This window comes from Petaurus breviceps, unplaced genomic scaffold (genome assembly GCF_028583685.1).
Source record: "Petaurus breviceps papuanus isolate PSGF00001 unplaced genomic scaffold, PetGlider_PUasm1.0 91133, whole genome shotgun sequence".
Taxonomy (NCBI): Eukaryota; Metazoa; Chordata; class Mammalia; order Diprotodontia; family Petauridae; genus Petaurus; species Petaurus breviceps.
In genome coordinates this window covers 36,821,328-36,833,784 of record NW_027187419.1, presented here as the reverse complement: position 1 = coordinate 36,833,784, position 12,457 = coordinate 36,821,328, and the positions used below count along the sequence as shown (strand labels likewise).

At 37.0% G+C, this 12,457-nt stretch overlaps 1 protein-coding gene across 1 annotated transcript; it reads left to right on the top strand.

The window, feature by feature from the left end:
- Positions 1–9,699: 9,699 nt before the first annotated feature.
- LOC138154940 (olfactory receptor 8B3-like) lies at positions 9,700–10,919 on the top strand. Its single transcript, XM_069079936.1, has one exon. The coding sequence runs from the start codon at positions 9,963–9,965 to the stop codon at positions 10,917–10,919; it is 957 nt and encodes a 318-aa protein (XP_068936037.1). The 5' UTR covers positions 9,700–9,962.
- Positions 10,920–12,457: the final 1,538 nt, after the last annotated feature.

Here is a 12,457-nt window from a genome sequence, read left to right as displayed (position 1 = left end):
CTTTGAAGTCTAGGAACTTAGCACAGTGACTGGAACATAGCATGTACTTAGTAAATGGTTGTTGATTGATATTTAGTCCTCATTCTTTCTTAACTCCAATTCTGAACCCCCAAGAGTCTCTTGTATATGTCTGTATGTATGTCCCAGAGGCATATCAAATTTATCAAGTACTGAACAAGACTCATTACCCTCCCTCCCTTTTACTAATAGTGGTTGAAAGTACCAGTTACTCAGGTTGGAACCCCTAGCCTTCATCAACTCTTATTTCTCACTTACTTCCCCCTCTAAATGTAATCAGTCTTAACAATTTTGTATTTATAGTACTTCTGAAATTCACCCTCTTCTCTCTGCTCACACAGTCACAACCCTGATTCATTCATAATTTCAACCCCTCTTTCTAAATAGTCTCCAAATTAGAGTAATTCATTTCACTGGCTTCAGTCTCTTCCCTTACCATCCCTCACACAGTTTTGAAACTGATGTTCCTAAAGCATAGGCATAACAATGCCATTTTACAGCTAGAGAAGTATCAGTAGCTCCTTCTTTATCCTAGGCTGAAAATGAAGCTCTGTTTGATATTTAAAGTCTTTTATAATCTAGCTCCAACCTATTTTATAGGTAAATGTGAACAAAAAAATGTACCTTTATTCAATAAGCAAATCACTGGGGAAGAACAGGATGACGTGTTCACTGCTGCAGCTCTGATTGGATGCAGCTCGGAGCGCGGCGTGCGTTTCACCCGGGGGGGGGGACGGTGCATACAAAGGGTACTGTAATGTAGCGTGTAGCGCAGGGGATCACCTTCACTACAGTAGCAATCTCAATAGGGCTCATTTTCGGGGGAGGGCTTATTTTAGAGGAATCTTACACAGTAAGGGGAGGGCTTATTTTTGGGATAGGTCTTATTATCGGGGAAACACGGTAGTAACAGAGGTTTGGGCCTAGCCCCAATGAAAAGCTAATGGTCTCAGACAAATGCTTCATCAAATTGGGAAGATTCAATCAGAGTTCAAGTGGGTTCCTAGAGCCTGTACCTCATCACTATAGACCCTTCCTTTTGGCTTCCAGGCTGCCTTCAGCAGGAGATTTGTTTCTCTCTGTCACTTTGTGGGTTCTGTAGCTCTAAAATTTGTTTAGAGTAATTTTTTTTTACAGGTATTGGAAGTGGTTGCAGTAGGAGCTAAAGGAAGTTCCTGCTTTTACTCTGCCATCTTGGCTCCTCCTCCCTCTATATTTATTCTTGCATGTCAAATCATCTATTCAGTTTAGGATTTTTTAAAAACAAAGTCTTGAAAATCTGAGAGTTTATTAAATGTCCATTTTTTTTTGTTCCAGGTAATATTTACATTGCAGGGTATAATATTTTTGGCTGGAGTCCCAGTTCTTTTGCTCATCGATAGGCTGTTTTCCAAGACCTGCCTTCCTTTAATGTTTCTGCTGCTAGTTCTTGTGTAATTCTAATTGTGGCACCATCATATTTAAATTATTTTAATATTGATGCTTTTAGTAGTTTTTCCTTGAGCTGGGGATTTCAGGAGTTGACTATGAAATTCCTATGAGTTTTTCTCATAGGATCTCTTTTAATTGGTGATCAATCGATTTTTTCTATTTCTACTTTCCTCCCTTGTTCTAATGCTTCAGAACAATTTTTCTCTAATTATGTCTTCTATTATTCTATCAAGATTCTTTTTTTGATCATAATTTTCAGTTAGTTCAATTATTTTTATATTTTTTCTTCTTGATCTGTTCTCTGAATCTTTTGTTTTTCTTATGAGATGTTTCATTTTCTCTTCTATTTTTTCATTATTGATGTTTTGTTTAATTATTTCTTGATCTCTTATAATTTCACTGACTTCACTTTGCCCAATTCTAATTTTCAAGGTGTCATTTTCTTCCTCAAGATTCTAGATCTCCTTTTCTAGTTGGTTGACTTTCCTTTCATACACTTCTTGTTTTTCTTGGATTATTCTTACTTTCTTTTTTAGTTTTGCCTCCATCTCTGTCATTTGATTTTTAAAGTCTTTTTAAAGGTCTTCTATAAATTCTTTTTGGGCAGGTGACCATTTGATATTACTCTTTGGGGGTTTCTTTACTTCAATTTCCTCCTCTGATGATCTGTCATCTCTATTCTCATAATATATTTCTATAATTGGGTTCTTTCTCTTTTGCCTGTGAATTTTTTTTGTGGTGATAGCTTAGTTATTTGTAGTCAGCTCTAGCCCTGGGATATGGGAAATAGCGCCCCTTTCCCCAAATCTTCAGTTCTTCCCTCTGACCTGAAACTAAAGCCAAACCTCCATCCTCCTGTAGGTGTCTACAGCCAAGGCCTTTCTGCTCCACTCTTTCTACATTCACCGAATGTGTACTGGTTCCTTCTTACTCCTGCTGCTCTTTGTAGTACAGTTGGGTCTGGTGTTTTTGGTCAGCAAAGGTTCCCTCAATCTTCCCCGGCTCAGATGCCCAAGTCCCCTCACTATTGCTGGGGTAAAAGTTCCTGGTGGCTGGGCCCCAGGCAGCCTCTCAAGCCAACTAACTCCGGGGCTTGCTGCTTGTTGTTTAACAGTCTTGCCAACTGCTGATAAAATAGAACCTAGACTGGAGGTGTTTCCTCTTCATGGGGACCAAACTTTGTCCTATGATTTTTCTTCTGATCTTCTCAAATTGTCCCGGGAGGACCTGAGTTATGTCCCTGTTTTTGTTTATCTACACCCACACTTCGTTCACTGTAATGTGATATTTTAACTCTTTTGTGGGGGAAGATCTTGAGAGGCTGGAATTTTCTGACCTACTCCACTCTCTTCCCAGAATCTTTTTTTTTTTTTGAGGTGTCATTTTCTTCAGTATTATTTTGTGCTCCTTTAGCGAGCTGTTGACTCATTTTTCATGATTTTCTTGCATCACTCTCATTTCTCTTTCCAATTTTTCCTCTGCTTCTCTTACTTTATTTTCAAATCCCTTTTTGGGCTCTTCCATGGCCTAAGACCAATTCATATTTTTCTTGAAGGCTTTGGATTTAGGAGCTTTGATTTTGTTGTCTTCTTTTGGTTTTATGTTTTGATCTTCTTTGTCATCAAAGTAAGATTCTGTAGTCTGAGTTTTTTTCTGCTGTTTGCTCATTTTCCTAGCCAATTACTTGACTTTTTAACTCATTTTCAAAGTAGGTCTCTGCTTTCATTGTGGAGAATGTGTTGTCCCCAAATTCAGGCATTTTGTGCAGCTGTTTTCAGAAATACTTCTAGGGAACTGTAAATTTTCAATTTTTCCAAGGTGGTATGATCAAAGGACAGATATTTGCTCCTCTCCTAGCCAGTTTTCTGGTATGTAAATGACCACAAACACTCTTTTCTGCCTTGGAACTCTGAGAAAAATCCCCCCTCCACTCCTGCCACAAACTCTACCTGCAAGTACTCCTCCTCACCCCAGGATTGCCACCCAGGACTGTGACTTAGATCCAAGCATGGGCAAAGCACAAAGCAAGAGAATCCTGCCTCAGTGCCAGCAAAGAGACCTCTGTAATCTCCTTCTGATGAGTTATTCGATCCTCCCACTATCTGTGAACTCAGAGCTCCAGAAGCAGTTGCTGTGCGGCCTCCTCCCCACACCCCACCCCTAGCAAGGGCTGGACTGTGCTCTTCTCTCATCCAGGTCTAACAGACCTTTCCTACTGACTTTCTAAGTTGTCTTTGGCATCTGTGGGTTGAGAAGTCTAGAAACCACCACAGCTACCAGTAATTCAGTCCTCTAAGGCCTGTTTTGGGTTTGTTAGGGTCCCAGTCTGTGCTGGCATGTTTTGTGCTAGACTGTACTTGACTGTGCTCCTCTCCCAGCCAGGTGCAATAGACATTTCCTGTTGCCCTTCCAAGTTGTCTTGGCCTGAAAATTCATTTCATTCTATCATTTTGTGTATTCTGCTGCTCCAGAATTTATTTAGAGCCATTTTTACAGGTATTTGGAGGGGCTTGGGGGAGATCTTAAGCAGGTCCCTGCTTTTACTCTGCCATCTTGGCTCTGCCCTATATGAATAGTTCTTAAGGTAGGGTCTGTGAGTTTTTTTGCATAACTTTATTTCAAAATAATTGGTATTCTTTGTAGTTCTATGTATTTTATTTTGTTCATTTTAAAAATATTATTTTGAGATGGGGTCCATAGGCACCATAATGATGCTAAAGGGATATTTGATCAAAAAAAGATCCCATCTAGACCAACTTCCATCACTCCATTTCAATTCAGTCAGTGTTACAACCTAATTTGCTTATTTGCTGCTCTATAGGTGGCATCCTATCTACCATCTCTGATCCACTTTCACAGGCTATACACCATGCCTGTAATACTTTCCTTTCTATCTTCTACTTCATGGAATTTCTAGCTCATTTTGAGATTCAACTCAAAAAGTGGATAAGCAAAGATAATGATTTAAAGATCAAAGAACAGATGGCAAAGGGAAGAAGATTTTTTTTAAGTAAAACAAGAAATTAGTTGTTTAACCCAGACCTGGGGTTGCTATCTCATGTTTGAATTTGCAGAAGTCTAGATGACATATGACATGCTTGTCTTAAATAAATAGTGGAAGAAAGCTGTCAGAAATTCTCTTATCATTATGTATGTATCCATATATATTCCACTCCGAATCATGTCTTATTTTACATTTTATAATTGCTTAATTATTGAGTACACATGCATATTATTATTGAGCAATATTATAATTGCTTAATTATTGAGTACACATACACAGATACACATGCAGATAGGCATAAATCAGTGATACACCTGAAATGAGAAATTAAGGAGGTTAATTTTGTTCATCAATACCACACAAGAATATAATTATAAACATATGATAGATATAGTACCAAAGACAGCAAGCCATGTTTTTATTTTACTGAAAGAGGAGTGGAAAGAAGAAAGGGAAGAAATAAGGGAGGAGAGAAGAACAAGATGAGAAAGGGAAGAAGAAAAGGGAGGAAGAATAAAGGAAAAGGGGAAAGTAAGGTGTGAGAGAATAAAAGGGAGAAGGGAAAAGGAGAATGGAAGGAAGAAATAAAGAGAAAAAGGAGAGAGGGAAGAAAAGGTAAGGGAGAAGGGAAGCAAAAGGAAGAGAAGGAAAGAAAGAGAAGGGAAGGAAGCTTTGAGATGAAATTTATATTTTTTATCAATACAGCGAAGTTGCTAGACAAGTAGTATGTTAAATGTTTACTCAGATGTTTAAAAAAAGTATGCATCCACAAAAATGGAAGCATATATAAAACAAAATACAATTGACTATATTTTGAATTAACTTAATACCAGAGTAAAAGAGCAGTTGCTATTTTTTCAGTGTCAATTTTACAGGAAGTCACCAGTGGACAACCTATAAGCTCAGTCCTATGCTATTAAACATGTTTTTTTTTTTTTAGAGAAAGGCATTACTGGCATGCTCATCAAATTCTCAGATGACCCAAACTTGGGCAGAATAACTAGCACACTGGATGACACTGTGGGGTTATAAAAAAAAGATACATTAAAAGGTTAAAGGGAAAAGATTTAAATGAGAAAATTTTACTTCAAGATAATTCAATTCGGTAAATAATTATTAAGTATCTCCTATGTGTTAGATATTGTACTAAGTATTAGGAATACAAAGAAAGGCAAAAAATTAATAACAAATTCAAAAACAAGCAAAAAATGAATCCTGTTCTAAGTGATCTCACATTCTAATGCTCCTTGTTGATGTTTATACTTGGGTCCAAATCTTAATTTCACAAGAACAAAATTATTTTTGCAATCACATGTCTTCCTGAGTAAATAATTGTCTGGATGTAATTCAGTGTCTTCATTTCAAAGTCTGGGTGAACCAGCCAGGAGAACACTGAGAGTTTTCATGTGACAACCAGACCTTCACTGAAGAAACATCCTAGACCCCTCGGGTAAGGTATCTACCAAAGGACTTCCTTCATGAAGAATCACCTGTTTTGGATCTCCACATCATCCTGAATGTCATCCAGACTGAAACCTCAGAGGAGATAGGAGGACCTCAAAACAGGCCTTCTATATGAGGCCTTTTATTGATCTTCCTTGTTTTCTCCCAAATTACTTTAATATATATTTATCTGTGTACCTGTTATTTTCTGTCTAGGAGCCTGTAAGTTCCTCAAAAGTAGGGAGTGTTTTGTTTTTATTTTTTAATCCTTAGCATCTAGCACAGTGTATGATACATAGTAGGGGATTATTAAATGCTTGTTGAATTGAATCAAGAGAATAAAGATAGCTGAGAAGAAATTTGAGAGATGGACTTGAAAGCAGTACCTTGGGTACCTGACAGAGATTTGGAACCCAGAATCAGTGAGTTAAAATGGCATGGTCTATTCATGGTGGCAGTGGGCAATGTGAATCAGCATGAGAAGACACAAAAGAGAACATCTCCACTTGTGATCCAGGAAATTCAGACAACAAGGGGATTCTTCCAGTGACATGAAAATTTTTTGCAATGTTTACCTTCTTGATGAAGTCACTTAGCAGCTAGTCATAAGCCAAATGATTTTGTTTGAGAAAAAGATGAAAGTATCGTGGGATTAGAAGGCCACAGAATAATTTTCTGTCACATTCATTTAACTGATGAAGGACTTCAAATAATCCTTTTTATGTTCAGGAGAGGTTCTCAGACAAGATAAAAGAAATAAACTTAATAATAACTTTAGATGGAAAACATTTCTGAGGAAATGTAGGAGAATAAAAACCGGTGTTAAGAAGTGAGTGAGTGAAAGGATATGAGGAAGGGAAGAAGTGTACTAGAATGTTAGGCCTAGAAGCAGCTTTGGAGAATTTAGATCAATTACTTTAACAGTTGGGGAAAGTGAGGAAAATGGGGTTGTGACTTACACAAAGTCAGGTAATTACTAGTGGCAGCCATTATTCTTATGTTACTTTTCCATGTTTGCATATCATGGAATAATAATTCTTTCAAACCAAGAATAGGTCAAGGACTTCCCACTCCACTCACATGGTCTGCACTATAAACAAAGTGTGTGAACATTTGAGGAGCCTCTGTAGCAACCTGCAAATGCAGATTCCCAAGTGGTTTTTTGGAAATACATTTTTTCTTGATATCTTTTGTTTTTATGTCATCTGTTTTACTCTCTATGCTTCCTTGTCTCTCCAACCCCATTCAAACAGCCATTCCTTATGAGAAAAAAGATGCTAAATGGTTTTATTTTTATCACTAAGACATAATTTTCATTTAAGATTAATTTTTAAAAATTAGTAATTAATTTTCTTTTCCTTTTACATTGCTTCACTTCCAATTCAGAAAGAAAAAAGAAAAACAAAACCTTGTTAACAAATATTCAGTCAAATAAAACAAATTTTTACATTGGCCATATTAAAAAATGTATGTCTAATTATTCATCATGAGTCACCCACCTCTCTGTTAGGCAGTGGGTAGCATTTTTTTATTATCAGTCCTCTGAAATTATGGTTAACCATTGCAAAGATCAGAGTTAACTCTTTGAAAGTTGTTTATTTTTTAAAACATTGTTATTGTACAAATCGTTCTCCAGGTTCTGCTCACTCCCATATTTTGTCAGTTGATAGAAATCATTCCGTTTCTTTGACACTGTCCCTTTCAAACTTCTTATAGCAAGATCTTATTCATTTACACTTGAATACTATATTTTGTTCAACCATTAGCCAACTAATGGGGACCCCATCAGTTTTCATTACTGTGCTAGCACAAAAAGACTGCTCTAAATACTTTTATACTTATAGTTCATCTTCATTCTTTGATCTCTTTTAAGGGAATGCCTGGTTTAGGTATTTCTGGGTCAAAAAGTATGCAGTGTTTAGTAATATTTGGAAATTATTCCAAATTGTTCTCCAGAATTGTTAGTTCAATTCCCAACTCTACCATTAATGCATGAGTGCCTGTTCTTTCATAGTCCCTACAACATTTGTCATTTTCCCTTTTTGTCAACTTATCCAATCTGATAGCCTTATTAGTGTTCCTTTAATTTGTACTTCTCTAATTCTTAGTGATTTGAAGCATTCATGTTCCTATACTTTTTCTTTTATCAATAGTGGGCTTTCTCTCATTCTTATAAATTTGAACCAGTTCTTTGCACATCCTGGAATTTTAGGTCTTTATCAAAGCCCCTTAGTGCAAAGAATTTTTTATAGTTAACTATTTCCATTCTAATCATAACAGCATTGGTTTTATTAGTGCAATTTTTTTCAATTTTATGTAATCAAATTATCCATTTTATCTTCATTGATCCTCTCTCCCCCTTCTTTGGTCACAAACTCTTCCTCTACCCATAGATCCAAAATATTGATTTTTTCTTTCTTCTTGTAATTTGCTGATGATGTTACCTTTTTTGTTTAAGTCATATCTCTCTGGAGCTTATCTATTTTGGATTGCAAAGTTTTGATTTTAAGCTCATTTCTGTTAAACTACTTTCCAGTTTTCCCAGAAGTTTTGTTGTAATTTCTTACCTCATTAGTTGGGATCTTTGAATTGATAAAATAAACAAAAAAACCTAGATGAATTTTGTTGTTGAAATAATGCTTTGGTAGTTTCATTGATATGATACTGAATAAAAAAGAAGTAGAACAATTTTCTCTATCCTGATTCCATGTTGATAGAAGCATATAGACTGTCTTGAGAGTGTATATTCTAATCTCATACTTTCCCTCTATTCTCTGAATCATGTAGGAAAATCCTAGAGATGGTGGCTGCATATGACATTGTTCAAGAGAGAAATTCTCAGTTAGAATCAAGGTTAGAAAAAAAATTTGGGAAAGAAGTGAAAGAGTCTGGGAATCAACAATCCCTTGTATGAAGTTAAGGGTAGAGTAGAGGATTGAATCCCTTAAGAGAAAAGAAATGAGCTATGTGGCATAGTATGTAAACATTGACTTTGTAATTTCTTCTCCCTGAAGAGTCTATTCCCAGGGAGAGAACTTGCTGGATCTTCTCTGTTTCCAAATGGGTCTATGAGATTTTCATACCCAAAATAAAACCTTCAGTTTCCTATAACCTCTTGACTCTGGTGACATATGTAGTAGGTGAAGCAGACTCTCCAGGTGAAGTCACAGTAAGAACCTTTATCAAAAAAATTTCTCCTTCAGGATGCAGGTGCTCAAGACCAGTAAGGACTTGCAGTGAAGTATCTAGGCAGGAGAAGGGTGAGTGTAACACATTTTGATTTTTACCGCTATTTTCTCCTCTCTACCCTGCCAATCAGGAGATATCAAGATTCCATAAAATCATATCCCTGACCTCTGTCACTGACTCATGTATTGGTCTTTTGGTATAGTCTAAGTAAGAGTAGTGAAGAGAATGTGCAAAGAAAATGGGGTCATTAGAATCTTAGTCCCTTACCTTCTTAGGACTCTATAATCAGAAAAAGGGACTCTGGACCCAGTCTGCAGAAAGCTAGGTGGTGAAATGGAGAGAACAATTGGTGTTGAGTCAGAAAGGCCTGAGTTCAAGTTAAGGCACTTGCTACTTGTGTGACCTTGGGCAATGTCACTTTATCTCTGTCTCATTTTCCTCAATTATAAACTGGAGATGATAATAATTTCCGGAGCTATGAGATTCAAATGTCATATTTGTAAAGGATTTAGAACAATATCTGACACATAATAGGTGCTATGGAAATGCTTGCCAATTATTCTTTTTATTACAAATAAAATTGTCATTTTCCTGACTTCTTTTTGCTTTGGAGTCTGAGGAATGTCAACTGTTACTCTGCAGGGGAACTCAGGAACATTCTTCAGCATTCATTAAGATCATAGAGACTGTTACTCAGCCCAGTCAAAATCCCTAGATATCTTGGAGATGATAAGAGCAGTATCTGCATGGCTTGATGATGATGGTTTCCAAAGACTTCCAGAATTGGTGCTTTTCCAACTAGGGAAGAGGGTTCTTTGAACTTGTTTTACTTCTAGTATGATTTTTCTCTTCTCCTCATAGATCTCTCAAGAGGAGAATGGCTTTGGAAAATGCCTCTTCAGTGACTGAGTTCATCCTTGCAGGCTTAACAGATCAACCAGAGCTCCAGCTACCCCTATTCCTCCTGTTTATGGGGACTTATGTGATCACTATAATGGGAAACCTGGGACTGATCATTTTAATCAGGATGAATTCTCAGCTTCACACTCCTATGTACTATTTCCTCTTCAACTTATCTTTCATAGATCTCTGCTACTCCTCTGTCTTTACCCCCAAAATGTTGATGAATTTTATCCTAGCAAAAAACATCATCTCTTATTCAGGATGTATGGCTCAGCTCTATTTCTTCTGTTTTTTTGTTATTTCTGAATGCTATGTGTTGACAATAATGGCTTATGATCGTTATGTTGCCATCTGTAACCCATTGCTGTATAATGTTACTATGTCCAATCAGGTCTGTTCATGGCTATTGGGTGGGGCGTATGTAATGGGGTTTGCTGGTGCCATGGCCCACACTGGATGCATGCTGAGACTCTCCTTCTGTGATGCCAACATCATAAACCACTACATGTGTGACATACTTCCCCTTTTCCAGCTTTCCTGCACCAGCACCTATGTTAATGAGCTGGTGGTTTTTATTGTAGTGGGCATTAATATTATAGTGCCTAGTATCACCATCTTCACCTCTTATGCTCTCATCCTGTCCAGTATCCTGAACATCAGCTCCACTGAAGGCAGGTCCAAAGCCTTCAGTACCTGCAGTTCCCATATAATTGCTGTGGCTCTTTTCTTTGGGTCAGCTTCATTCATGTATCTCCAGCCCTCTTCATCAGGATCTGTGGACCAGGGCAAAGTAGCTTCAGTATTTTACACAAATGTAGGGCCCATGCTAAACCCCCTCATTTATAGTCTGAGAAATAAAGATGTTAAGGCTGCATTGAGGAAAACCTTGAGGAAAAGGATGTTTTCCACAATAGGAACCAGATTTTTGTAATCTGATTTGAATTCAAGGACTGGAAGTCTCTTTTTATCCTTGACTAATTAAAATTATTTCAGGAGGGAATCTTTACTCACATTCTTTTCTCTCTCTTCTGTGTTTCCCAACCTTCTACCACTGCCACTTACTTCATTTGGTTTAAAGATGCAGTGAAAAGTGTGCTGGCTTTAGAATAAGAGGATCTGGGTTTTAAACCTGTATGTTTCTTTCTCTGTGACTTTGGGCAAATCCTTAACCTTTATGGGCTTCAATTTTTTTCATTTGTTAAACATGGTGGTATTTAATCTATGTGACTTCTATCCTTTATGGTTATGAATCTTTGATCTATGACCTTCTGTGAAAATGCAAATACCCCATGGAATCATTCAATTAATTATATCTTAATTGTGATAGACCTTTCATTCTCTGCCAATTGTTACTGATCAATAATTCAGGAAGGTAATATACGAAGGTAGGTTGCTGGAAAAATATTAATAATGTATCCATATTATGTAGACATAAACCAAAATCATTACTCCCCATGCAAATCAAGCATAATTTACCTTACTGCCTCTTTTCATATTGCACTTTTGTTATTTTTTTCTCAAAATTGTTATAAAAATTGAATAGGGGTGCAAAGTATAACTTATACCTCACATCAAAACCCAAAGTAATTTCATTTCATATCTTTCCAGATCCAATCCCTTAAGCTTCTAGGCATAGTTGCCTGTATTGGAAGGTGATACAAATGTTTTCTGACTCCATAATAGACATACAATAAGACTGGTCTGGCCCAGAATGATATTTAAACATTCATAGTGTAGTGTAAATGGAAGTCTATTTATAACTGCAAAATGATGAGAAATGGACAACTACAGGACACCAGTTTTTAGGAAATGTGTTTAGTTTCTGAAAAACATTGTTAGTAGGAAACATTCTTATAACAGTTATAACATATGAGAAATTTGAGCAAGCTCATTTCATTCACATATCTTTCCTGAGGGAAGTTTCCTTTCCCTTGTCAAATTGATTGAAACCCAAGACTGGAAAAGCCATTTTTATTTTTCTGTCTTATAAAATTTATTATCAAAAGCTAATTGGAAGGATGGGAAGAGACCAAGTTGTAAAAATATGTTTGTTATCTACTTCAACATTCTCTTTTTGTAGAGATATAAGTACTTGCCCATCGTGACTTAGGTAGTTGTAAGGGTTATGGGATTTAAAGATCTCCCATGCCCCATGGATGTGCTGACATAGCAGAGCAAGAGAAAGTGAAAAGCCGAGCTAACGGTCCTGCGGTTGGCAGTTGGTGGCGGTTGCCTTTTTTTTTTTTTTTTAGTTAGGACTCCTGCTGAGGACTGCCAGAGGCCAGAGCTGCTGGGAGCGCTCTTCCAGGACACTGGGTGGTTGCTGTGAGTGGGGAGAGGAGGACCTTTGCCTGAGGTAGCCTGTTCTGTTTTAAAGGCTTGAAAATGTGGGTGCTTTCTACTTTATCTACCTGTGCCAATGTCATAACTACTCTGATGGCTTTCACTTTCTGGTTTTGGGACTCAGTC

Excerpts from the sequence above, each read along its gene's own strand:
- LOC138154940 (XM_069079936.1), top strand. The coding sequence starts at position 9,963 with ATGGCTTTGGAAAATGCCTCTTCAGTGACTGAGTTCATCCTTGCAGGC.